General features: G+C 40.5%; 1 protein-coding gene across 16 annotated transcripts in view; it reads right to left on the reverse strand.

Moving 5' to 3' along the window:
• CEMIP2 (cell migration inducing hyaluronidase 2) overlaps positions 1-27,103 on the reverse strand; it is a 94,221-nt gene that overhangs the window by 50,418 nt on the left and 16,700 nt on the right. For all 16 annotated transcript variants that reach the window (XR_003989091.1, XM_030469825.1, XM_030469823.1 and 13 more), the window contains 13 exons: positions 25,284-25,424; positions 24,190-24,751; positions 21,363-21,532; positions 20,440-20,628; positions 17,044-17,213; positions 13,699-13,908; positions 13,110-13,315; positions 12,499-12,568; positions 9,128-9,256; positions 7,380-7,468; positions 5,313-5,444; positions 4,824-4,859; positions 3,977-4,132 (listed from right to left, as the gene is read on the reverse strand). Coding sequence is in view for 15 of the 16 variants with exons in the window: in XM_030469825.1 (XP_030325685.1) it covers positions 3,977-4,132; positions 4,824-4,859; positions 5,313-5,444; positions 7,380-7,468; positions 9,128-9,256; positions 12,499-12,568; positions 13,110-13,315; positions 13,699-13,908; positions 17,044-17,213; positions 20,440-20,628; positions 21,363-21,532; positions 24,190-24,751; positions 25,284-25,424 (2,260 nt within the window). In the remaining variant the exon portion in view is untranslated. The remainder of the gene's footprint in view (positions 1-3,976; positions 4,133-4,823; positions 4,860-5,312; positions 5,445-7,379; positions 7,469-9,127; positions 9,257-12,498; positions 12,569-13,109; positions 13,316-13,698; positions 13,909-17,043; positions 17,214-20,439; positions 20,629-21,362; positions 21,533-24,189; positions 24,752-25,283; positions 25,425-27,103) is intronic.

The following is a 27,103-nucleotide window of genomic DNA, read 5'->3' on the forward strand; positions in this document are numbered from 1 at the left end:
GGCCTTTTCCAGTTTAGTGGATTCTATGATTCTGTGGTATTCGTCAGCATGGATTCACCAAGGAGCAGTCATGCTGGACCAACCTGATAAACTTCTGTGATGAAATGACTGGTCTGGTAGCTGAGGGGACAGCAGTGCACATGGTCTACCTAAACTTCAGCAAGGCTTCTGACACTGTCTCTCTTGATATCCTCATGAAGTATGGGACAGATGAGAGGACAGTGAGGGGGACTGAAAACTAGCTGAATGGCTGGGTGCAGAAGGTGGTGGCATGAAGTCTATCTGAAGGTAACTAGCGGCGCACCCCAGGGGCCAATACTGGGTCCAATCTTGTTCAACATCTTCAGTAGTTATCTGGATGATGGGGATGAGCATAGTCTCAGTAAGTCTGCAGAGGGCACAAAACTGCAAGGAGCAGCTGATACACCAGAGGGTTGTGCTGTCATCCAGGCAGACTTCAACAGGCTGGAGAAATGGGCAAATGAGAACCTCATGAAGTTCAACATGGGAAAACGCAAAGTCCTGCATCGACAGAGGAACAACCCTACGCACCAGTGAAAATGACTTATAGGTCCTGGTGGAAACCAAGTTGACCATAGGCCAGCAGTTGTGCCTTTGCTTCAAAGAGGTAAATGGCATCCAGGGCTGCACTGGGAGATGCATCGTCAACAGACTGAGGGAGGTGATCCTTACCATCTGTTCAGCATTGGTGAAGCCACACCTAAAGTACTTGCCTCAGTATGAGACAGATACGGAGCTACTGGAGAGAATCCAAAGGGCCATAAACACTATTAAGTGGTTGGAGCATCTCCCATAGGAGGAAACATTGTGAGACGTCAGATCCTCAGGACGGTGAGAAGAGCGTGCAGCAAGCTCACTGCCCTGGACTTCAAGAAAGCAGACTTTGGCCTCTTCAGGAGCCTCCTTAGTAAGGTTTCATGGGATACAGTCCTAGAGGGCAGGGGGGCCCAAGACTGCTGGTTGGTATTCAAGGATCACCTGCTACGTGCTCAAGAGTGTTGCATCCCGACTAGAAGAAAGTGCAGCAGGAGGGCCAGGAGACCTCCATGGATGCACAAGGAGCTGCTGAGGAAACTTAGAGGGAAAAAAGAAGCTTATAGAAGGTGGAAGCGAGGACAGGCGGCCTGGGAAGAATACAGGAACATTGCCCGAGAAGCTAGGGACCAGGTTAGGAAAGCTAAGGCCCAGCTAGAATTAAGTTTGGCAAGGGATGTGAAAGATAACAGGAAAGGATTCTATAGATACGTAGCAAATAAAAGACAGACTAGGGACAATGTAGGCCCTCTCCAGAAGCTATCAGGAGAACTGGCTACCATGGATTTGGAGAAGGCTGAGGTTCTTAATGACTTCTTTGCCTCAGTCTTCACCAGCAAATGCTCTGACCACACAACCCAAGTCTTGGAAAGCAAATGCAGGGACTGTGAGAACGAAGACCTTAGGCCCACTGTAGGAGAGGATCAGGTTCGAGACCATCTTAAGAACCTGAACGTGCACAAGTCCATGGGACCTGATGAAATCCATCCACGGGTCCTGAAGGAGCTGGCGAATGAAGTTGCTAAGCCACTGTCCATCATATTCGAAAAATCCTGGCAGTCAGGTGAAGTTCCCGATGACTGGAAGAAGGGTAATATAACCCCCATTTTCAAGAAGGGGAAGGTGGAAGACCCAGGGAACTACAGACCAGTCAGTCTCACCTCTGTGCCTGGCAAAATCTTGGAACAGTTTCTCCTGGAAAACATGCTAAGGCACATGAAAAACAACGAGGTGGTTGGTGACAGCCAACATGGCTTCACTAAGGGGAAATCCTGCCTGACCAATTTGGTGGCCTTCTGTGATGGAGCCACGGAACTGATGGACAGCGGCAGAGCAGTTGATGTCATCTACCTGGACTTGTGCAGAGCATTCGACACTGTCCCACATGACATTCTTGTCTCTAAATTGGAGAGACATCAATTTGATAGATGGACCACTCGGTGGATAAAAAACTGGCTCGATGGCCGCACGCAAAGAGTTGTGGTAAATGGCTCGATGTCCAGTTGGAAACCTGTAACGAGTGGTGTCCCTCAGGGATCGGTGTTGGGACCGGTCCTGTTCAACATCTTTGTCGGTGACATGGACAGTGGGATTGAGTGCGCCCTCAGCAAGTTTGCCGATGACACCAAGCTGTGTGGTTCGGTTGATACGCTGGAGGGAAGGGATGCCATCCAGAGGGACCTTGACACGCTTGTGAGGTGGGCCGATGCCAACCTTATGAAGTTTAACCAAGGCAAGTGCAAGGTCCTACATCTGGGTCAGGGCAACCCCAGGCACTGCTACAGGTTGGGCAGAGAAGAGATTCAGAGCAGCCCTGCAGAAAAGGACTTGGGGGTGTTGGTTGACGAGAAGCTTAACATGAGCCAGCAGTGTGCGCTTGCAGCCCAGAAAGCCAACCGTATCCTGGGCTGCATCAAAAGAAGCGTGGCCAGCAGGTCAAAGGAGGTGATCCTGCCCCTCTACTCTGCTCTTGTGAGACCCCACTTGGAGTACTGCGTACAGTTCTGGTGTCCTCAACATAAAAAGGACATGGAGCTGTTGGAGCGAGTCCAGAGGAGGGCCACGAGGATGATAAGAGGGCTGGAGCACCTCCCATATGAAGACAGGCTGAGAAAGTTGGGGCTGTTCAGCCTGGAGAAGAGAAGGCTGCGTGGTGACCTCATAGCAGCCTTCCAGTATCTGAAGGGGGTCTACAAGGATGCTGGGGAGGGACTCTTCCTTAGGGACTGTAGTGGTAGGACAAGGGGTAATGGGTTCAAACTTAAACAGAGGAAGTTTAGATTAGATATAAGGAAGAAGTTCTTTACAGTGAGGGTGGTGAAGCACTGGAATGGGTTGCCCAGGGAGGTTGTGGATGCTCCATCCCTGGCGGTGTTCAAGGCCAGGTTGGACAGAGCCTTGAGCCACATGGTTTAGGGCAAGGTGTCCCTGCCCATGGCAGGGGGGTTGGAACTAGATGATCTTAAGGTCCTTTCCAACCCTTACGATTCTATGATTCTATGATTCTATGATTCTATGTTAAGCCTGGAGCAGAGAAGGCTCAGGCGGAAATCTCATCAACGTATAAGAATCTCTGAAGAGAGGTGCAAAGAAGATGCAGCCAGGCTCTTTCCAGTGGTACCCAGTGACAGGACCATAGGCAATGGGCACAAGCTGAGAAACAGGAGATTCCTCCTGAACATAAGGAAACACTTTTTCCACTGTAAGGATAACTGAGCACTGGCACAGGTTACGTGGAGAGGTTGTGGAATCTCCATCCCTGGAGATGTTCTAAAGCTGCCTGAACATTAGCTGGACAACCAGCTCTAGGTGGTCCTTCTTGAGCAGGGCAGCTGGACAAGATGGCTTCCAGAGGTCCCTTTCAATCTCCGCTGTTCTGTAATTCTGCTCAACTATACCTCATATATCACCACCACATTAACAACTTCTCGCTAAATGGCTAAACAGCAAAAAACCAGGGTGGCCTATACCTACCTTATCCTTCTCTCCTGTTTTTTGGCAGGGGCAGGACTTGGCACTATGTTAAATGAGTATCACAGCAAGTGAGAGAGAAAAGGATCATGATCACAGGCTGGGATTTGTCACAGAAAGACTGTAGTCTTTAGTCCTAAACTGACCCTTGAAACACTTTTACCTAAAAGCTTTTTCTTTCTCTCTTCCAGGCCCAAATGTTGTTTAAAACTAAGGTCTCAAGAAAGTAGAATAACTTAAATATCTACAGAAAAGTGACCTGTAGTAGAATCAGAAGAAAACTGACTCCGCAAAAAGGTGAGAGTGATACTGCTGCACACAAAGTGTTAAAAATGAGAGTGACACCTTCGACAGAGTCCTAATCTCTCCCAGCTCAAGCAAAAAAGATGTTTGCATCTGATAACAGAGAAGGTTTCTTGTACCATTTCTACCTCACCCATAACATACTTACCGATTTCTAGGCAGAGTGCGTGCCTTGTTGTCTATTCCACCAGTCCCCGCATATTTATTTTGGCCGCCCGAAAACCCGTAATTCTTGCTCTCACCAATGAACAGCGACTCGGATACCTCCTGGCTGGCACCTTCATCATTTGGGAAGCTCCCATCACTGTCAAAGCAACGTCAGAGATAAGCTTTTAGCCTCCTCAGCAGATGAACACACCAAGGCATAGTAACAGTCCTCGTAAAGCAGAGCAGTCTAGACTTCATTTACAATACACAGAAAAATAAATTTAATAACTAACAGTATCACAGGCTGTTTGAAATGCCAGCAGAGAGCCGAGCATTACATTTTTTATCTCCCTTTATAGCGCAGCATTCTTTAACAGCCTGCTTTTGCGATAGAGACCTAGAAGCAGTCTGCCATAACCTAAATTGCAGCAATTGGCTTATTCCTTAATTTACTTGATTCTTTTTTATTAGAAACAGACTCTGCCTCCTCAATATGCTCATCCCCTTTCTTTTCCATTACTTTCTTCCAGCTGTTCAGGAGGAAAAATCAAAATGTCTAAGGAATCATACAATACAATACCAAAAATATGCAGATAAACGTAACCCTTCTGGTGAAAATAAAGCAAACTGTGGTGTAAACCAAGCACAGGTTGAAGTAAAGTACAAGCTCTGGCAGCTGTGTCAGCTTACAGCCTTTATAACATCAGCTGCACCACTGAAAACAGAACCAGGCCCAAAATAAAACTATGACTTTATGAAAGTAAACCTATTCATTTTAATAGATGGATGTAATATTTTCTAAGCTTCTAGGCAAGAAAAACCATAAGTGATTAACATTAAGTACTCACCTAGCAAATGTCAAACCTATTCCATTGTCTGCAAACCTAAAAGAAAGTTCAAAGCCTCAGTCATATTTTCTGGATTATCCTACAATTAGGTACTGCAAGAGCACATCCTGCCATGCACTGAAGAAAGCCTTAATTTTTCTATTAACGGAATTTAGAACCACCAACATTTAACAAGTATAAAAATGCTGCTGTTAAAAAAAGTTATTTTACCACAGATAGTAAGTTTATACTGAGGTATCTCAACCAACTTTTAGAATTCTTTTTATTACATAGTTTCTTCCTGCTGTTTAAGGCAGGTTCTCATCTAACCACATATAAACTTATTTCATTTAAAGTAGTGGGATGGTGTGAAAGCTGTTCAAGATACTGAGAAGTTCCTCGAGTTAAGCATCAGTCCTCTCTTACAACCCCGTTGTAATGCATTTTCATGAACAAAGCTTCAGGGGAAAGTTCTTAACAACATGCAGCCCTTTGCTTCCAGATACCTACCCAGAGTTTTGAATGAGGATATCTCCTCCCCTGACCCAGGCCCCATGATCATTGTTTTTGAAAGATATTAATCTGTCAAGCAGGGCAGCAACTCGGGGTTTTTCAGGGTCTGCATCTTGATGAGGTCGGAACCTGGGACAGATAAAAACCCAAACACTCAACAAGAGAATACTGTTTGCTTTACATGTGTCATATATGTTGGGCTGAGAAAGCCTGAAATATAAAGACTCATGCTCATCGGATGTGCAAAATTCACTCTGTTCCATGTTTGTAACTGCAGAAGCCAAAACCAGGTGCAAGCTCTCTATTTCAGGGAAAGGTTTTTTGAGGTAAAATGAAGCAGGGACATAAAATTTCTTTTGTCCAGTAACTCTCAGAGACTTTTGCTCAATCTCCCCGAGTTCCTTTAGCTTCACCTCACCTCCTTTTATCCTCTTGATTTTCATGTTTGCTCTCCCCAAAGTACTCCCTCCCCACTTGTACTGCAGCATTGATGTCAAAGTTTGATGGAAGGAATTAAAGCTCCTTGGAAGGATGCACAGGCCTGACATGCACTATACAAAAAAAGGCTGGAAGTTTGTCTAAGTGCTTCTTCAAATCTTTAAAACTCTTCTGATGTTGAGGAGTGCTCCTTCTTTGAGCACACTCAAGATACTTTTCTCTTCCAACCCAGACACTCTGCATTGCTGTCAAGATGGTCTTATACAGTAAGTTATGGCTGGAATCTATTTTAGACAACAGGAAGAAACAACCTGATTAAAGACTGGTGGAAGCTTTCACTTGACTATTCCCAGTATCCCAGACAAAAAGCAATAAATCAAGAAAAATATTAAAAAAATCCATTTTGAGGCAGGTAAACATACATATGCGCCCTTACCCCAATCACTTTGTACTCTAATTTCACTCTGCCCTGCCTTCCCCCAGGGGAGGAAGCGAAGAATGGATAAATTTAAATTTTTTTTTTACTGACAGTCTTGGGCTCCTCAATTAATGTTTAAACTCCTCTAGTTTGGGTCCATGTACAATAATTAGTGGCGTCATATAGTTAGAGAGTGCCTTATTACTTTGGCTGCTGCAAAACATGAAACCCATCTCATGCACCGAGTTTCTTGCATCCTCTGCTGATGCCTGGTCAACACATTACAGCTTCTCACAGCTCATATTGCCCCTCATATGCTCCTCTTGTCTAACTGTTTTGAAGGAAGTAATCTACGAGGATTATATAAGTTTTCTGTTAAAACAAACTAGCGAGTTTGTGTCCAAATCATGAACCAACTATGGCCAAAACTGGGAACTTTTCTGTCTGCGTCTGCAACTATCACTTAACTATCCTCATCCTAAAAACAGGTCAATCAGAACTGAAGATACTCATATGAACTATATTGTCAGTCTTAATGCCTAATTGTTATAATAGAATGTTCACAGATACAGTTGTTGTCATTATACCATTATCCCAGGCTATTTTATTTGAAGTTCAGGGTAAGAGTAAGCAGGCATAGTTTAACATGGAATTATCCTAAACTCTCCATAAACTCTCTCACTTTGTAAACTAAAGAAAATGTGGTTGATTGATTGCTCTATCTCTGCAAACAGCCTTCAGTAAAACTACCACTGAGCTATGATCTCCAAGTCCAAAAGGTACAGCAGGAAGCATTCAGTGGTAGGAAAGCCAAGGGGATGTATTACTTGGCTCTATTAAGCCTTTTTCTAAAAATTATTTAAAACTGAGCCATAAATCAGAAGAGCAGATTTTAAAGTAAGACAGTAAAGTAGCAATTCCATAAAATACTTTAAGCATGACAGTAGAGCATGTTTGAAATTATGTCTTCTAAGAGGCTGAAAACTACCCTGAGCAAGAGTTCATAAATAAGTCAACTCCTTTAAGGCACACCATGCTCTGATGTTCCCAAAACAGATGAAAAAGTGAGGGAAAAAAAGATATGAATTTATTGTTCAGTTAGTATCTATAAATAATTATAGCTTTAAAAATAGTTTTCCTCATGAGAATGTAAGAGCAATCTCAGAACTTTGTGATTTTTCACTCACTTGAAAGAAAATATCCTTTACCTTGCATTGTTATCCAAACAAAGGTACTCTCTGGGATCATCAGCGCTAGCATTAGTTGTTTTAACGCCTTTATCAATGAACAAACCAGCCTGAAACAAGCAAGGAAAGCAAATTCATACAACCCAAAACTAAAGATAAACAATACATTTTTAAACTTTAAACTTTACATTGCATTCACTTCATGTATTAGAAATTCCTAGATCTTTCAGCCTGGCCTTAATTGACTTATTGTCTAAACGGAGAAAAAGCAACTGTTTACCCTAATTTGGGCAGAGGAAAAGAACTGCCCTCAATTTGGGGGGGGGGGGGAAGGCAGTAATGGAAAATCATTACAGTTCATTTCAGATTTCTTTCACAATGCCTAACTATTTGAGGTTTTGAACTTATTTCCAGATGCTGTTCTGGAAAAATCAAGAAGCCAATTTTGAGGTGAATTCAAAATATTCTCACTAATGGGACCCCCCCCCCCAAAACCAAAACCCACACTGTGAAAAATGCTTTGTATTTAACTTTAAAACTATAAACTACCTTCACCACTGAAGTGGATTTTTGCCCAAGCAATCATCAATTTGAAACTCAATAATCCAGTATGAAGTAATTTGAGAAAACAGAAGCAGAAAGAAGCATAAATATTTATTTATCCTGAATAACACACACAAATACCTGCAGCTACTTTCACCTCTGGTCCAAATTATGATTACAATTGAATGCTCGTACACAAGTGGATCCTGAGACCTACCAGTGGAATTTGCTCTTTTAACATGGAATTTTAGCACACAAACCACTACCCTTGTTTGAAGGTAATATGACCCATACAGCTGAAACACTTTTTTCTTTACAATGCACTTTTGTATTCAGTATGTTTTAATTCCAATCTGAACAAATGCCCTGCAGTCCCAAACACACCATTAACACAACTTCTACAAAGCAGTGCATCATTTTTTGGTATCTTGGACACCCAACTGCCAAGTAAAATCAGTTTCACTTGGTAAAAAAAAACCACTAGCGATCCTGAACTTTACTAGGTAAATTTCAAACACAAATAAATATTTAGATGGCTTTGTAAGTGTCATTGGATTTATATATATATACACACACACATACACAGAAAGCAGCTAGATTCCAAATGAAATAATCAAACGACTTAGTTGTATGTGAAAAGATTACAGTAAAGCCACATACATAAAACTATGATCATATTGTAAAACACTGCTAAATGCCTGTAGGTAGGCTGAGAACCCTCAAAAAACACCTGTTGCCAACGGCTGGGCTCCTGAAGGTAACCTAGAAGCATAATCTCTATTCAGAGACTGCCACCATGTGTAAACACCTAAGTTACTGTACATGAGAGACTTAGAAAAACAAGTCACAGCTGTTCCAGGAAGCTATTAGATAAATGACATCTACAATAAACTTCGATGCTTCAAGGGTCAGCTTTCTTTGGAGTAGAAAACAATGCCATCAGTAAGAGAGTAGTATCTGAAATGCTACTTCTGAGAAAATTGATTTCATTTGAAGCATTCATTGATTTTAGCTGGGTTCTGCCTTACAAGGATATTAAACAGAGTTAATACTCAAAATGTGGCAAGAAAATATATGCATAATGATTATACACCTTTCTACCACACGTAGACATAATCATGCAGTTCAAACACAGCATGAATCCATCACATAAACAGATTAAAATGTAAACAGACAAGTCCTAATTTACAATATTTACACATAAAGTTTTTGAGATAAGACATTACCTTAAAATTAGAATGAACCCTGTTGTTATAGAAGATGCCTAGGGGTGTAAGCTCTGACTTGGTTTCAGTGGCCAAACTATGAGAATCTCCTGTAGCAACCCTGTGGAATAAATACCATATTCCAGCATCCTGCAAGTAAGGAAAGAATGACATTATTTATAAGTGAATCTGATACTACTATCTGCGCCGATGTATCTAATCACAAAGAAAGTGTATGCTAAGTGGAACTTCGATATTTTAAGTAAGGAAGTGAAGAAGAACATCGCTCAAGTCAACTGTGCACTATGGAATATATTTTTCAAAACAAAGTCTTCCAACACCTCTCCAGTGAGATTGTGGAAGTTTGCAAATAAGGCTATATTCTAGTGAATAATGTGCACTAAAGTGTTTTGCTTTTCAGTGAAGTCATGTAACAACATTTAAGATCCTCTAATATTTTAAACCAGAAGAGTATCAGAGTTACTTTTGCATGTAATTTTTGCATTTTAGTTATATTTCATTACACATAGTTGATGTGTAATGCATGTAATTTTTGCATTTTAGTTATATTTCATTACACATAGTTGATGTGTAATGCATATAATTTTTGCATTTTAGTTATATTTCATTACACAGTTGATTTTCCTTTGTTTACTAGTAAATCATACCATTTACAGTAAAATACTGGAAACCACTCCTCTTCTCTTTACTGTTACAGTTTAACTAAGGTTCGTTCATCTCTGCTCACATCAGAATTTAATGACACAGCCAAAAAACCCACAAGAGCTTTCAGAAAAAGGGAAAAAAAGCACATCAGACTTCCTGGCCAGTTCAGAGCACTGTGCCAATAACATGCAGTAATAATTTCAGCATCTGTTCATTTTCTCCACTTCTTCAACATCCCTGCTTTTAAAGAAATTGGATTTATCTGCTAAATGAGACCAGTAAAAGTTCCCTTTTCAACCACATCTGAGTTCACAAGAGACGGCATCAGGACAGCACCTGCAGAACAGATACCTAGAAACATGAAAAATTTTGCCTGACCACATGGTCTGTGCCCTTATAAAATTAAAAATATCATTGCATAAGGCACATTAAAGGGTTAAACAGTAGCTACAGAAACAGTGTGTACTGACTGCTCATCTTATGAAAAAAAAAAAAATAGTCATCGTCCTCTTGTTCAAGAAACATGGATAAAGCCAATTCATTATGCCTTCAAAGATTTCACTCAGAGTATACTCATTTTCCAAGGAGTCCTGGAAACTCTGTTTCTCAGTAACATATTCCCATCCGTAATGATGACACACTTTGACATTTCCAGTGATTAACAATTCCAAAGCAAATGTGGATGTTCCATTAATAAAAATACCAAAATCTTACTTCACATATAATTAAATACAGCTCCGTGCTTGGCAGACTCAAGTAATTCTCATCCAAAATATATCCTGATGCTTGGAAATAAGTTTAATAAACTTAAAAGCCCCTTAAGCACTTGCAAGCATTCAAAAAAATGAAAATTCCACCACCACCACCCTCCAGCTCAAACAAAAGAAACATCTATTGCTGGTACACCCTTATAATAGGCTTCATTGTGTAACAAAGGAGCTGGGGAGGCAATGGAATTATTTCATTTGCCTGTGAACTGTTACAGTTCAAACCAGCAAAAGCTCTACAGTGCAGAGTTTGCATCAACACAGTTGGAGTATTCTTTTTCTGAAACATAATAAGCTGTAGTCCCTTTGCAAGGGAGGTATATTTGAGTGGCCAAACACACAAATGCTTGTGCTGATCACGCACATTCTGGTAACAGAAGAAGTGACATTTACTGCGATACACTACAGAAGCAGAAAAAGACCTTGCAGGTTTTAAACAGCAGATCAAGGAAGCTTTAACTTAACCTTCAATGCTAATACAAGGTAAAGCAATATTACATAAAGAAGGCTAAATTGTAAAACATTGCACTGAATCATAGAACAGTTTGGCTTGGAAGCAACCTTAAAGATCATCTGGTTCCAAACCTCCTGCCACAGGCAGGGACGCCTTCCACTCGACCAGGTTGCTTAAAACCCCATCCAACCGGGCCTGGGTTTGCCATGCTTTGTTCTCAAACTTAGGTTTGCTTTCTCCCTCTGCATGCACCTGGTTTGAGCCGTGAAGAGCCGAGAGAGGAAAATTCTTTTGCAAACTTCTAAAGGGGTTTACATGAACACCATTACCAGTATCTTCGCATCACAGCACAACTTTTCTCTTGGATCTGCCTTCCTCACGCCTACCTCCAACCTGTCTGTTGCCTTGGAACTAGAAGCACCAGCTTCACAGAACAGCCGTGTTTAGGATGAGGCTAAGGTTTGTCCTGACAATAGCATGCCTACTCTGCCTGCCAGAGCCCCAGCGCTGATCAGTTTCATAAAGGTGTCCAGATCCTTCCTAGTGGTAGACATTCAACTAGTAAAGCTTGCCCAAAAGCAAAACAAACAAACAAACAAACCCCCAAGAAAACCCACCAAAAACCAAACCGACATAAAAACAATCAAAAATACTCCAGACCACCCAAAAAGCAGAACAAGATTTTCTAGGTTATTTTTAATACTCTAGATATTTCAACTTGTTTAAATATTTTGAACCCTGTTCTATTAATAACAGTATTCTGTGCATAAGAATACACTGACACACATTCATAGTCTACTTCCAGCACTGGAGCATTTGCAACAACCACCACCTTGCCTGTTTTCCATTCCCATTGATCTCTTCAGAAAAACCCACTCAAAAGCACGCATGTAACAGCCTTCCATTCAGTGTAGAACAGACTCCAGCCCCTTATTCCACAACATGTACTGAGTAGCTCAGCTTTACTTTTTAAGCAGCTGTGACAAATGATTTGCAATAATACAAGGTTCACAACAAGCAAAACCATATCAGCAGTCACTGATGGAAAACAAATGACTAACAACTGACAATAAAAGTGTTTTAGCTGTTTCTTACACAATAAACACTTTTTCTTTAGTCATTTTTCATTCTGATAACTACAGCTATGAAGATCAATCCTCCAAAGCAGTCACACAGCAAAGTCACAACAAGCTACAGAAAATACAAAAGCCTTAATACAAAATGCACTAGTTCTTTGGAAATAAAAGGATGTATTTATACATACACTTATTGACAGTATTGTCAGGTCTACTGACTACAAAGAGGAAGAGATCTCCTCTGTTCCAGCCACAACAAAGATTTAAATGCACGCCTAGACAAAAATTGTAATGCCAATATGCTGCCAAACTTCAAAAGAACACATTCGTATACAAAAATGTATTTAGTTTTGGCAGTGTAGATGTTACAGGTTTTACAAACACCAGTGGCATTAGTAGTTTGTGTTAAATTACCTCCATATGCCTCACCTGTGATCCTGCTGCTGCATTATTTATAAGATGATTGTTGGGATGAGAAATCCAGAATGTCGAAACTGCCCTGAAATGTTATTCCAAAAGAAGTTATTATGGGAAAAAGCTTTAACTCCTACAAAAATATCTCCCCTTTGTAACAAACACATCAGAAAAAATGACAGCTGAAGTCATTACTTAATATATGAAGTAAAAATCATCCCCTCCCCCCCCATTTAGAAGTCAAAAATACTTCATTCAATGCACAGTGTTTTATTTAATGCTGTTCAGATACTCTGTGCAATGACAAACTGGTTTAATCAGCTTCTACAAGAGATTAATCATATGCAGAAAAACTACTGGTGACTTGAGAAAGTGGATGCCTTTACAAAGAAGTAAAGATGCAGCTTTAAAAGTCTATTGAACAAGTACTGCAAAACATAACAGTCTTCCTACAAAACAACTTATTTTTTCTCCTTAATAAAAGGCTAAACACTAACTCCATTTAAGGTGTCTGCACTCTTCAAATTATACATAAAAATGTTCCCATCTGTATATTGTCAAGAGATCATCAGCAGTTTAGCTGCTGCAGCTGGTTTGGTTTTACTTTTTCACCGTGAAATACTCACATGCAGTCTGTGGCTGGCACTGGGACATAATTGCCGTAAACTTTATCCCTAATACCAGTACACATGCTGCTGTTTCTATCCGTAGGAAGAAGAGTGCCTGCTTTTGTGACTAGCCCAAGGTTGTGGAATAAAGTATTCCTCTGCTCAATGCCATCTTCTGTGAAGAAACAGTGACCTAGTGTGTCATAGCCAATGGTGTCCTTTATCTGCAGAAATACAAGTTCATTATGTCAGTGGCAATAGCAATTACTGAGATTTATTTGACAAGTACCATCTAGTTTTCCTATCTTGGCACAGCTGCAGAGTGAAGCTTCAGTATCACCATCTCAGATAATTGAAGCATATAGTTTTATTTATCCCTTACAAACACACTACTGTGTCTGGAGAGCTTAGCTGCCTGGAACAATCTGAAAAAAACAGAGTGGTGAAATCTGTTAAAAACAAGTTAGTTTCACTTTTTCATTTATTTGTTGCAATAAAAACACATTTCTGAGAATTAAACTTGAGGAAGGAAGAGGACTATTTTTGCTCTAAAAGCTCTTTGTAATATTTATTTCAACACAGAATGTTTTACTCTCCTTGAACCTACCAGCAAGCCATTAGTTGCATGAATAGTCACACATCTGGAAAAACAGTGATGAATGGAAAGACCTTCCAGGTAAGTCTTAAAACTATAACCTCCTTTTTCATCCACATCCCCACAAAGGTGAAAGTGAACAGGGTAGCTTCCAATCTGCTGCTGGCCCATTTGCTTCAATTCCACATAGGAGAGATGAACAGATGTGAAATTCTTCAAAATCTAAAAATATCATAAGAAGTCCAGAATGAGTAACCACTACTTGCTTTTTAACCAATGGAAATTTAAGTTAATACATCATCTACACCTGATGTACAGAAGTCAGGTGTACACAGTTACCACAGGCCAGCACAATAAAATTTAGAACAATCACTACTGTCTTGGTCTATATCCTGCCTTACAAAACAGTGTCCTTCATAAGTACGTGTAAAAGCTAAATCTCTATGCGGCTAAATCAGAGCAATTTTCACCAGATACACTGTCACACTTTACTGTTTGGTCTTTACCAGCTAGCTTGTTAAATATTCTTTACATACTTTCAAAATATACAAAAGTCACCCATATCAGGGCCTGCCTATACTGAAGCTGCACGAGTGTAGCCCACAGTATAGCCTGGGACAGGCTTAGTTGAATAAAATCACAGAATAATACAGATTCAAAAGAACCTGTTGAGATACGTAGAATCACAGAATCAACCAGGTTGGAAAAGACCTTTAAGATTGTCAAGTCCAACCTTTACCGCAGGATTGCCAAGTCCACCACTAAACCATGTAAGATGAGGCCCTCAGTGACATGTTTTTTTGAACACTTCCAGCGATGGCAATTCCACCACTTCCCTGGGCAGCCTGTTCCAATGCCTGGCCACCCTCTCGGTGATCTTCAGTTTTTTACCTAGCAAAGAATACACCTATCCAGTGCCACAAGCAGCCAGTTTCTCCAGGAGAACACTGTGGGAGAATATATTAAAGCAATGGCAGACTGCCCCAAGCAGCTTCTCACCTTGATGTGTCTGCAGTCTTGGAAGCTTGACTACCCTATGTTCTCCTACAACTGGACCTTGAGCTTGTTTGTAGATTCTATCAGGGGAGAACAGCTACCGTATACTCTTGACCCATGAACCGTACATCTCTATTGGGGAAAGTTGTCCACTTCGAAAGAGTGTGCAGCTTTAGGAGGGATGCACATGGAGTAGAGAGGGAGGAACGGAACAGCTGCCTAGCCAGCCAGATCAGCCAAATCAACCCTGGCGATCAATGGAGTGACAGTTGCAGCCAGATTGCCCTCACATCCAGGTCCATATCTGGTCCAATTGCCAGCTCAGCACAGGGTGAACTTTAAGACAGCTGCTCAGCACACTGCCCAAGGAATACCTCCAGACAGACAGATGCTCGTATGATGTTCATTGGTTCTTTCCCTTTCATTTTTCTGGTATCTAACCAGAATTTGTTTTATTGAAGCTTGGTCCCATTGCCTCTTGTCCTATCACTGTGCACCTCCAAGAATTGCTCTTGCCTGTCTGAACCATCCTCTGTTCCTGAAGACAGCAATGAGGTCTTCCCTCCTCTCCACCTTCCCCAGACCAAACAAGCCTTGTTCTCTCAGCTCCTCCTCACTCATCATCACCTGCTCCCAACACACCGCCTTCACTGGACCCACCCTAGTGCATCTACATCATCTTTGCAATGGGAACCCAAAACTGGAGACAGTGCTCCTGAGGAAAAATATCCCTTCTTTATTAAGGGAGATATGAAATTGCCTTCAATTTCAAGTTACACTACCTAGTACAAAGTAAAAACATAATGGGGCTGTAGCCATAACATAGGAAAGCAGAAGTATTTTCTTCCACCTCACCTGCTATGAAAACAGAAACCAAGCGCAACAGCTAAACTGCAAGGAGCTAAACTGACAAAGAAAGCCTTTTTTTTGTTATTTTATTAACTGACTTGTACTGAGTATTTACCAAAAATAACCATTTTCGTAAGTACTTCGTCCTTGAGGGAAACTAGTAGCATTGACTTCACCCCCTCCCTTGCACTCCTAAGGTTTGTATACCTAAATACCAAAGGGATTGTCAGAAGCAGGCATCCCAGAAATTTCCTACTCTTTACATTTTAACAGCACTAATGCAGTTGTAAAACTACAAACAAGCATCTCTCCTCGTTGCCAGTAAGCCTCCTTTATCCCACTATCCCAGTGACCATCAGAAAATCCATGATGATCAAAACCCCTGGCGCCATTAACATTTGCTAGTGCCTGGCCTCCTTCTGCTTGAGCATTGCAAGATTAACATAAACTGAAAATGCTTTTAGTGCTGAAGTCTAGGTTTGGCAGCAGACACTCAGCTACTTAGAACAGTCTCCTGGGAACAGTTTGACAACTTTGATGACTCAAAATGTTTGTTTTCTGTTCTATCTGCCAGACATCTGAAGGGTCTGCTGTATTTGCGCTATTGTGGCAATCAAGGTCATGCTTTGCAAGATTCACAGCTTGTTATTATCTTCTTTCCTTACATTATCTTAAACACAAAAGAGTGCTTTGAGCCCACCTACTTCTCTTCCACAAAACAAAAGCTGCCACACAGTAGGGAAAGGGCATATTTTCTTTCCCATTATGTTCACTGTTAAAATCTGCATCCAAACATATTAGAGAGATTTAAACTGTGACTAGCACATAATGAGCACAAATACATTTGCATTTAAAATACAAGGCCTCAAACTTTTCCAGCATCAGTGAAGAGCTGACAGAGTGCTGCTCAATCCTTTCATCTAAAAACCTAAGTGAATATGAGTTTAGTTTCTTCAATACCACTTTCCCTCAGCTTTTTTTATGTTTATGGTAGCACAAGAAATCAGAAGCAGTTTCCTTTACATCATCTTAGTACTTTACATCAAAAAAGAAAAAAATATATATACGGGAAAAAAAAAAACCACCATGGTCCAGTTTCTTTCCTCTCCATGCCTCTCTAGTGCCCAATTTCAGATGAAGCATATCTCTAGGATTCAGTGCAGAAAGGCAGGGAAAAGAAGGAAGACAGAAAAGAGAGATCAAACTTTACTCTACAATGTCACAGGATGTACATGCACGGACATCACTTGTACGGGTTAATCCCTGCCACACAACATTGTGGTATGTGCTGACCATTTCATGCATTGATATCTCTTCCTCCAAATTCTGTAGACCAAGTCTTGATGGGGTAAATCTCGTTTAGGGAAAGCTGAGAATAAAGTCATTTCTACACAAAGCAGCTATATCAATCAATAATCTTGAGTTTTCAAATCTCTCTAAGTTTAGCATTAATCTTTCTGCCCTCACTATACCTTTACATGACAGCAAGCTACTTTAAAATGTTTTTCACACCTTGATATGTCCACCAAATGTATCGTAATTGAAGAACTGGCACTCCTTTTCACGATAGCAGGTATCTGCTGTCTCTCCCTTGATTAAGATGTTTCTTGTAAGAACTCCGACTTCTGCCCTCATGTCCACTCCATCAATAACTTCTCCTACATGAGGAAACTGAGGATTTTCTGTCCAAAACCAGTTTGAAGCAGGGGAAAGAGGAAAAACAGACAAAAAAAAAATTACATAAAAAATTGTCATTAATTAAAAAGCCAAACAAACGAGAAAAACCTTGCGTTATAAACAAGTTAACTGTAGCAACAAAACCTGTGCATTCCAATACCTTAACATGGTATTGCCTCTTAGCTTTGCTTATGCTAAGGCACAAAAATCCCACAGAACTGATAAATAACAAACATTAACCCAGCTAACACCAAGTCCCAGACTGCATTTGACGCTGAGAGTTAAGCATCTTGCGGGATAATGAATCAAGTATGCTACTCCATGTTTCCAAAGCAATGTACAGCCTGCATATTTTTCATTTTACTAGAACAATTAATCCTAAACAAATCCAAACACTTTATTTGCAAGTGCATCTTAATTTCACTCCAACAGTTTGTGAACATAAAGAATTAAAAAAAAAAAAAAAAATAATAAAAAAAAAAATCAAACAAAACCCATGTATCTAGAAAATTTTTAATGAAATGTTGTGGCTGCCCCATCCCTGACACTGTTCAAGGCCAGGCTGGATGGGGCTTTGAGCAACTTGGTCTAGCAGTAGGTGCCCCTGCCCATGGCAGGGGAGTTGGAACTGGATGATCTTAGGGTCCCTTCCAACCCTAACCATTCTCTGAAACATAGATGCAGATTTGCTTTAAAAGAAAAACTATGCTAGCTGCTTAATCTTTTTTGAAGAACTGAAAACACTTCTAGAAAATATCAGATTCATCACCCTCTGAAAGAAAAAAGGATTTGCTCTCATAACTAATTTTTCTTTTTCCTGGATAGCTATTCTGAAGACAAAACTAAAATTAGGGAAAACCACATACTCTGGTTTTACACTGTTCTTCCAAAGAAACAGTAATTTATTTGTCTGTGCAAACTGAGAAAATTACCTGGTCCTGTAAACCTTAAAAGAAAAAAAAAAAGAAAAAAAAAAGAAAAAAAGAAGTATTTATGCATTTAGTTTTTAAAAATACTTTTCCCTCTTGGTTTTGGTTTTTGGTTTTGGTTTTTTTTTGGGGGGGGGGTTTGGGTTTGTTTTTTTTCCTTTATGTTGTTGTTTTATTGCGGTTTTTTTGGAGGGTATTTTTTTTGTTTAAGTTTTTTTTTTTTTCCATTTACTGATTCCCTGAATACAGACTGTCACTATTCCTTCAAAGCTTACAAAAGGACACAAGCCGAAACTGGTCACTACCACAACACAAAGCAGAACCACGAGTGGTATTAATGCTATACCTGATGTTGAAGGTTTCAAAAGACAATAGATGTCTGTAAATGGGTCTACAATCCTCTCCTTAAGGCTTACCTATTGTTTTTCCCTATATTTGACCAGCATACATAAACACATAAAAAGCAAAGAAAGAGCAACTAGGCCTCCTACAAAACATTGCATTTTAGTTTTCCTACTTCGAAGGGGCCAAAATAGCTAAAAAACCTAGCAAAAAATATACAAGAAATAATTTCATAAGATGGCGAATTCTCCAGCTTGTCAGGTTTGCCAGTCCATGGAAACATCATTCTTTGCGGAATGAATATATAAAGGTGGTTTGAGGATTTTTTCAACAGTATACATTACTGTGACAAAGGACACTTGATATTGGGGTGAAAAAAAAAACCACCCAAGACGGGACAGTTCATCTCCTTTAACATCTGTTAAAGATCTATACATAGTTCACATAGCATTTATCAAAAAAAAAAAAAAAGGCCAAAATCTTGTATTTTACGCCATATTGTAAATCTTCTAAAAATATATATATTTTTTTAAATCCTTTAAAAGCTGCTTTTTCACAGCACATGATTTCCGAGATGAAATAGAGTTTCCACATACACTATTCAGTGGTGACAAAAACCTTCTCAAACCTCATACGCCAACATTCAAGTTAAGCTTGCTGTTTTAAACACTATGCTCAATAACAAACACCTTTCGAGACACTTAAGAACAAAGGCCTGCAAGTGTCGTGCTTGATGACACTAGATAAGCTCTGCGGCTTCATGCTCCCTGGCATTCTCTGATAATATAAGGTAAATATAAGGTGTAATAAGGTAAACTTAGATACACTTTTTCCATATCCGGGACGTCACAATGCAGTAGAACATACCTCACGCATGCTAATGAATGCTATGGGATGAAATCACACTGCAAAGTGGACATACAAACTGGCAGTCCCTTGAGACACGGAGGAGCAGGAAAGTTCGAGGGCCTTCACAGGAAACTTCCAAGAACGGAAGGAGAGGAGTTTGAAGAAGAGGAACATGCACCCAGACAGAGGTGAACGGGACAAAACCTGATTCTGAAGAGCACTGGTTGACCGCTGCAAACTAACACTGCAAAATACCACGAACTAGTTTGTGCTGCAAACTGACGCTGAAGCCTACGAGAACAGAGCACCAGCTCAAGCCTTGTGGCAGGTGGGACATCAGGGAGGAGGGCGCTGGCGCGGAGGGCAGGCATGGAATGGCAGAAGGAAAACGCAGATGCTAGCAGAGCTGGAGAGCCAGTCCAATGGCAGGCTCTTGTGAAGTCAAGCAAAATGACTCAGATAATAAAAAAGGAAACAGTCAACAACATGCATGATCATTTTGCACACATCACGCCCAAAGAAAAAACAGACTGCAACTACTCAGGGATATCCTGTGTGAGCAGAGGCTTAGAAATGCCACTTATTTCATAACCATTCTGCTGGTGGGGTGTGGAGAGGGAACTGTGAGAAGGGGGAGGGAGAAAAGAGAGAGGTTCAAAGATTGTCATTTTCTTTTTTCTTCCTTTTTTGTCCTTTCCAGAAAAAATTATAATGATAACACTTCAAAAGATGGGAAGGCCACTAAAGGCAAAGGAAATGGTAATGACCACAACAGCCATTCAAGCACGTATAAAGAAAACTAGTGAAAAGACAGAAAGGAACCAAGAAAGGAAAACAAGCGTAATCCTCTTGGAAGAAAACTAAAGCATTCAATGAGCCTGGGAAGAAATGAGAAAGAAAAGTTAGTATGGTAAGCTGTGAGGCAGACCTCACATGATACAGAGCAATTTTTCAGCAAGGAGAAGCACCCATTCCTGTATGCAGCAACAAAGCCACACAGAAATAGGTGAAAAGGCTGTTCTTTACTGCTCCCACTGAAAGGAACTGGCTGGAGTGTGCTACTGTGAATACTTAATTCACATGGATCTGCAAGTGGTGACTGCTTGCATACCTTTGACTTTGACCTGATACTTGGTACACTTGGGGCAGGGAAGAAGGGTGAATTCCTCTGTCTGATACATTGAGTAGTCTGTGCTTGCCACAACAATCCGGTCTCCAGGCTCCCAACTACTAACATCATCCAGAAGATTCAGAATCACTCCACCTACAGCTTCCACCTGGAAGCCTGAAATTGGGACACCTAAGTGAAAAAAAAAAAAGCAAACACAATAAAAGATTATATTCACCTTTATATGAAACCATTTCCAAGGAGATACCAACAGAATATGCACGAGATTTCACCAGCTCCAAAGCCCTCTGAATTACAATTCTGCTCTGAAACATGCCAGTGTGAGATACTGTTACAGCCTGTTTGGTTGATCTCAAATAGAACAAAAGATGGAACACTGACAGCAAAAAAATCTATGAATTTAAAAATAAAATGAATATCATATGGCAACAATTTGCAGGTCCAGCTACCAACCTGGCATGAGAAAAGCTGCCTGAAGTTCAGCATCAAACAGCAACAGAAAATTGTAACAAGAATAAAACATTTTGCCTGGCTTCTACCAAGTTTTCTTTTTAGGATCATAATTAATATATCAGAACCTTAGAGTTAAAATACCTATGACTGACAAATTACTAAAATTAAAAAACCAAACTCTTTCAGCATTCTGTAAGATCCTTTATCTAAATACATTTAAAATGAAGGCTCAGTATTATGCTGTTCACATCCTGTATACGAATAGATTGAGAAATAGGTTGTACTGAAAAAGAACTGTGTCCTTACACTTCATCCATAGCAAGGAAAAAGAAAAATATATATTACAGCAGGACTGGAAATATTAAATTGTAAGCAACAGCCCTAGCAAAAAAGCATATACAGTATTTTTTACTTCTTCCCCAACTGCAGGATTTCACAAAACACTTTCCTACCATCGTTCCATTCGCTGTAAGCTCTCACAACAAACTTCTGACCATCCACTGTGAAAAATTCTTTCTGAGCAAGAGCCTTCCCACCGGTACTGTGATTTTCATAGTTTCTCACCGATTCATTACAGGAAGAATTTCCACCACCTATGACACCAACGAAAGCCCAGGCTTGCCTGTGAAAAACAAAAGTAAATATTCAAATATAACGGTCCTTAACAAATTCTTCACGAACAGGTAAAGGACAAAAGAAGGAGCACAGAAGTCATAAATAATTCTTATCCTGCTCTTCCAAATTAATTTTTAAATGTAATTTCAAAATGCAGAAGAAAAATGGGTAGACCTCATTGAAAAGAAACAGTTTAACATAACTGGACACCCTACATACAGACTGGCAAATACAAGAGCTCTTGACAGAGAGGACTTTAATGTAGGTTTTTAGCACAACATTCAACAAGATTCACTTTTCCCAAAAGCACATTGCAAGAGATGAGCGACAGAAGTGATACAGGATCCTACTCCCACACCATTTTACTGGGGCACAGAAGGACTAGAAGCCAATCCCAATGTCCCTGCTGCAGCCTGCAGCCATGACAGCATGGCGGCCATGGGTCCCAGGGGACAGATCGTGTGGGCATCAGGTCTGGAGAGATGGACACCTCCAGCAGCAGCTGCCAGCAATCACTGCACTGGACAGGCAACACCTTTTGAATCTTTCAAGATGCTCAGACCCAGGAAAGGAATCACATGCTGTTAAACAACCTTCGCACGAGGGATCACCCTCGTGGTGTTTCTGAAGGCTGAGACCAAGGGTTTTTTCTTCCTCCAGCCCTTGCTAGCCCTTCTCTCAGCTGGATGCTTACTCAGCTGAGCATCAGCATATAGCAGGGATGCTCTGCTCAATCCATCCAAATTTTTGGAAATGAAAAAAACCCAAAACGACTGCATGCCTCCAAGTTCAGAAAACAAGACTATTTTGCCTTCCCTTACTGCTTTGTAATGCCATAATTAAGTGTGCAGAGGAAGCAGCTGAGATCATCTGTTAAAAAGCTGAACAATTTTGCATCATTCAAGTTCAATCACTCACTCCAAATGAAAACAGTGTCCGCTAGCTGGACATTAGTTTGTTGCTAATGACTTGACTCAGACGCAGATACCAAAACCACCTTCAATCCAGTTGCCTTTATTTCAGTCCCCTCATGATATTCTTGTTGATTGGGATTAAAGGCCAAATGAAACTTTTTACAGTTAACCTGTTCGTAGGAACAGTACATTCTGGGCCAGCTTTTCAGTAGCAGCAGCAAACAAGCTGAACATTTCCCATACCAGCATTTAAAATTAATATAAGGTATTTTAACGCATGCTATTTTACAGGAAGAGGCAGAAGAAGAGAGGGATGAGACAGAGTATCCACCTCCATGCCAAAATCCTCCTTCACCAGCTTTACAATTTTAACAAAATGACCCTGCTTTCCTCAGTGAGCACTTAGAGAGAGCTTCTCACCCATCTTGTGGCAGAACAAGACAATTATATATGCTTACAGAGCGTCTACCGACTAATGCAAAGATACAACAATCGGTTCAGCAGAGAAGGAAGAAAGGCTGCTTCTTCCCAACTGCAGGCTGCAGAAGTTCCTCATTTCAGACAAGGTGGCATGGACATCATGAGCAGAGACGAACACCTGAAACCCACATCTCCAGGCCAGGCTGAACAACCACCACACACGCCTCACTGCTTTCAGGAGGTGGTACTTACCACAGGTCTCAGCACCTCTGCCTAAACTGCTTCAGAGGCAGTGCTGCAACCACTTTCCATCCCACAACCACATGCCTACACCAGCCACTGACAGAAACATGCTCCTGACGAGAACAGAGGTCAGAACATGCCATCCTGACTGACGACACAGCCCACCTCTGCCAAAGCAGAGGGAGGAAACTGACTGGAACCCAGATGTTGGGTGCTAGTGAGGGGTAAGAAGAGAACGTTAAAACTAAACAACTGATTTCCCGGAAATAGTGAAAAACAGAAAAAGGTTATGCAACACCATCTTAATGGAAGCTGAAGAATGAACCAACACCTAGTTTGGAGACTTGGTGCCCCTTTCACTTGTATTCCTAACCCTGTGCAGCACAAAGCCAAGTTCAGAACATGCACTGCAAAAAGTCATTTGCAACAACTGAATGAATGGCATGGCAGTTAAGTTTCCTGCTTTGGTAATCCCTATTACACTTTTTCTACTGTTCCACCATCCAAATCCTAACCAACTGAAAAGGCGGCTCAAAAGATACAGAAACATCTTACAAGCGTAATTCAGTAGCAAAGTATTTTTACAGACCAGTTCCCCTGCAGAATCAATGGAGCAGTTACATACTTTCATTTCAACAGCGCATGAGTATGAATAAGATGCCATTTGATATATAGGATTAGCATCTCTCCCCTATATTCAGTTAGCCTTTCATTCATTGCTCCTCCAAACATAGTTATATGCATTAAAAGCTTTGCCTAGCAACAGTTCTCTATCTGTGTGTTTGAATGAGAAAAAATTCCTTGTTGCACTCAGTTTGAATTTCTGTAAAGAACAGTGAAAAAGAGCAATTACAAGTAAGTAATAAAATCTATCACACACATACCTAAAACTATCAGTCTCTGCAGTATCAAACTACTGCACACTGAATACTACTACTCTACTACTGCAGTACTATGTACAACACTGAGAATCCTGCAGAGGCTTTAAGAACAGACATCGCTGAAGTTTAATGAATCCCTCAAAGGTGGCAGAATCCATATCAGATCTAATCTTTACTTAGCACAAAAGGGAAAACAAACTACTTACCTGTAACTCAATCCTCTGACAAACTTACTTCCCAAAAGATTTTGAATAGTCACTCTGGTCTCCTCCAGTAGATTTTTAGCAGCTGAATCTCCTACAGCAATAGCAACAATGCGACCTGGACTTCCATTTTTCAGTAAGTTCTGGAGCTTCAAGCTTTCTTCTGAAAACTCATGAGTGTCAAACTTCAGCACTTCCAAAACCTCTGCTGTGTCCTGATCAATCACTCTCACATTTAGTCCTCGGGAAAAATTTTTTTTAAATGAATAATGACCATAGGCCAGCCCTGAGAAATACACAGTCTTTGATAGAAGAGTCCATGATAACTTCTGGTGCCCATGTAACTCCAGTGTTCCTTCAGGGCCCACACCAATAAATTTTTGGCCAAATTCTGGCACATCAGCACCTTCGTTTGACTTCCCATACAAAATAATAGTTGCTTTGGATTTATAGCGGCATTTCTCTGCTCCAACATGAAGCATTCCACCATCCTTTATCAGGATAAATCGAGTTCTCAAGGTAATATTTTTAGAACCTTCTTTATCATCACCAAATACAAGTAACCCTACAGGAAAAAAAAATAAAAAATTTCTCTAGGTCAAACCAAAATTTTGATAAGACTTACAGAACCAATTCTGCAATAAGAAGAACAGAAAAATTACAGGTTTTTCCTAAATCCATGAATTAAGCTGTTATGCTCTTATATACGGTTAAGAATATCTGGGGAAGTAACTCCTGTTTTTATTATCTTGCTAAGAATTTGGTTGTTTTATTTCTAATTTTTTCTGACATTTTAGTAGAATTACTAACATACAGCGACCATTAGAAAACAATCAGATCTTCTACAAGGAAGGTTACTACACAAGTCTTGTTTTACTATATCCTAGAGAAAAGCATGTCAATGCTCCATTGAAAAGACTCTACAGTGTTCTTTAATCTTTCTAATGATATTCCTGCCCTGGCAGCAGGCTGAAAAGTAAAAGTAGGGAACTGGTCAATAAGCTGCAACATAAAATCTCAACATGTTTTTCATGTAATCCCAGAAGTAAAAACTACGGAGAAAACCGAAGCATGATGTTCATCTTGCCATTTCATACCTCCATCCTGTATAACTATAGAGTGTACTGTAGCGTCTGAGTTCAGACGAAACAAATCCCCTTTTTTGATAAAAACTCTCTTTTCAGGATCTTTTCCGGGGCTCCAGTTTTTAAGACGAGGATTTTGATCGGGACAGTTCTCTGCAATACAATGTGAAATTCAGCTTTTAAAACCAAGCATCATCATATCAATCAAGGCAGCATTAGGGTGAACACGAGCAACACAGAGTCAGTCACCCACAAAGGATTCCAGCTCCTCCTGTGGTTACAATACTGCAGCCACTGATGCTACTGTTTGAGCAGCCAAAAAGATACCTGAAAGGTGGCTAAACTCGCAAGGGTGGGAAGGCATTCTCACATTGAATTAAACTACTGGTGACCACAGACTGAACTGTCAACATATACTGTTGACAGTAAATACTTTCAAACCCCATCTGGTTATTTCAAGATTTTCTACATCACCTGCAGTAGATGAGAAGAGGTTAAGTGGGAAGCACTCAGATCCACAGCAGCCACACTGAGCACCAGGTCTTCTAGACCAGCTACCTAGGGCAACTAACATGGTTGTAAAACATCTAAATATATCACCTCCCTCAAGGTCTCTGCCTGTGTGAGAAAGACTGATCCTTTCTTGCTTTTACATACCCAAATCACTTCTTTCAATGCAGGTTTGCAAGTAAGGGATAAAGAGGGACAAGACATCCTTAGTACATTTAGTATAATACCTTACTGGTTGGAGCAGCTTCCTGGGAGACCAGACATTTGGGTCTAAACTCACGGTTTGTACTCCTTAAGAAGGCAGCTTAAGTATCAGGATACAAACCACACGAGAGCAGTGACACACGCAATCCTTGCTGAAACCCTGGTGAAGGTCTGGCGCCACACAGGCAATAACACCATACTACAAGGCCAGAAAAGGAGAAGCAGCAGCAAGAAGTGACAGACTTGTGTGATTTCAGATGAAGTTAGAGTAATATAATATTCACAACAGGAACATCTTTAGCATATTAAGCAGCTGAGTAATGCAGCAGCGTAGACATACTACAAAAACAGAAACAGGAAGCATATTCCTTAGATTTTCTTACCAAAAGAAAGTCAGACTGAAAATATTTTTCTTAAGAAAAAAACAACCAAAAAGATGCCAAAACAAACAGGTTAGCAGCCAGACTGAGAGCAACAGTCAAAATAGCCTTTTCACATCTTATCTTCTGGAGAAAGACACCCACACATCTGCTATGCAACTTTGGGGGCAAAAACCTATTAGCAATAGCCCATTCTTGCACAATCCAAAGAAAGCGAAACCTATCCACAAGTTTAACACAAGCCAGCTTTAGTTTTGCTGACAGAAACTTTTTTCCTTTGGTGTTACTCTCCACATTTCAAACCTTTTCCAACTCAGGAAACCCACATAAACCAAGATTTGACTACCAGTGGGAAAAAATTAGCAGAACTGCATAAGGGCAAAAGGCATCCAAGTAGCAATATAAAAATAAAACCAAAGGCAAATCTTTTGGGAGTTCCTAAGAAGACAGCATTTAGAAAATGAAATTCAACACGAGGGAAAGCCAAGAAGCACTGCGATCAGCAAGACTGCTGAGCGCTCACCAGAGAAATGCAAGACTCTTGCCTGACTCATGCAGAGCCACCAACCCCTTCCCCCAGACACCACACACACACACACTGTGAAGAAACTCCTATTTCCTGGCTGGTAGCAAAGGGCAATGTGAGGAAACCATGAGTCAGCAACCTGATGTTTTCTGCTTAGCGTGATTCACGGAAAAGAAGATCTAGTAACTGTAAATTTTCCTGTTGAGTCAGAA

Source organism: Strigops habroptila, chromosome Z (genome assembly GCF_004027225.2).
Source record: "Strigops habroptila isolate Jane chromosome Z, bStrHab1.2.pri, whole genome shotgun sequence".
NCBI classification, from domain to species: Eukaryota; Metazoa; Chordata; class Aves; order Psittaciformes; family Psittacidae; genus Strigops; species Strigops habroptila.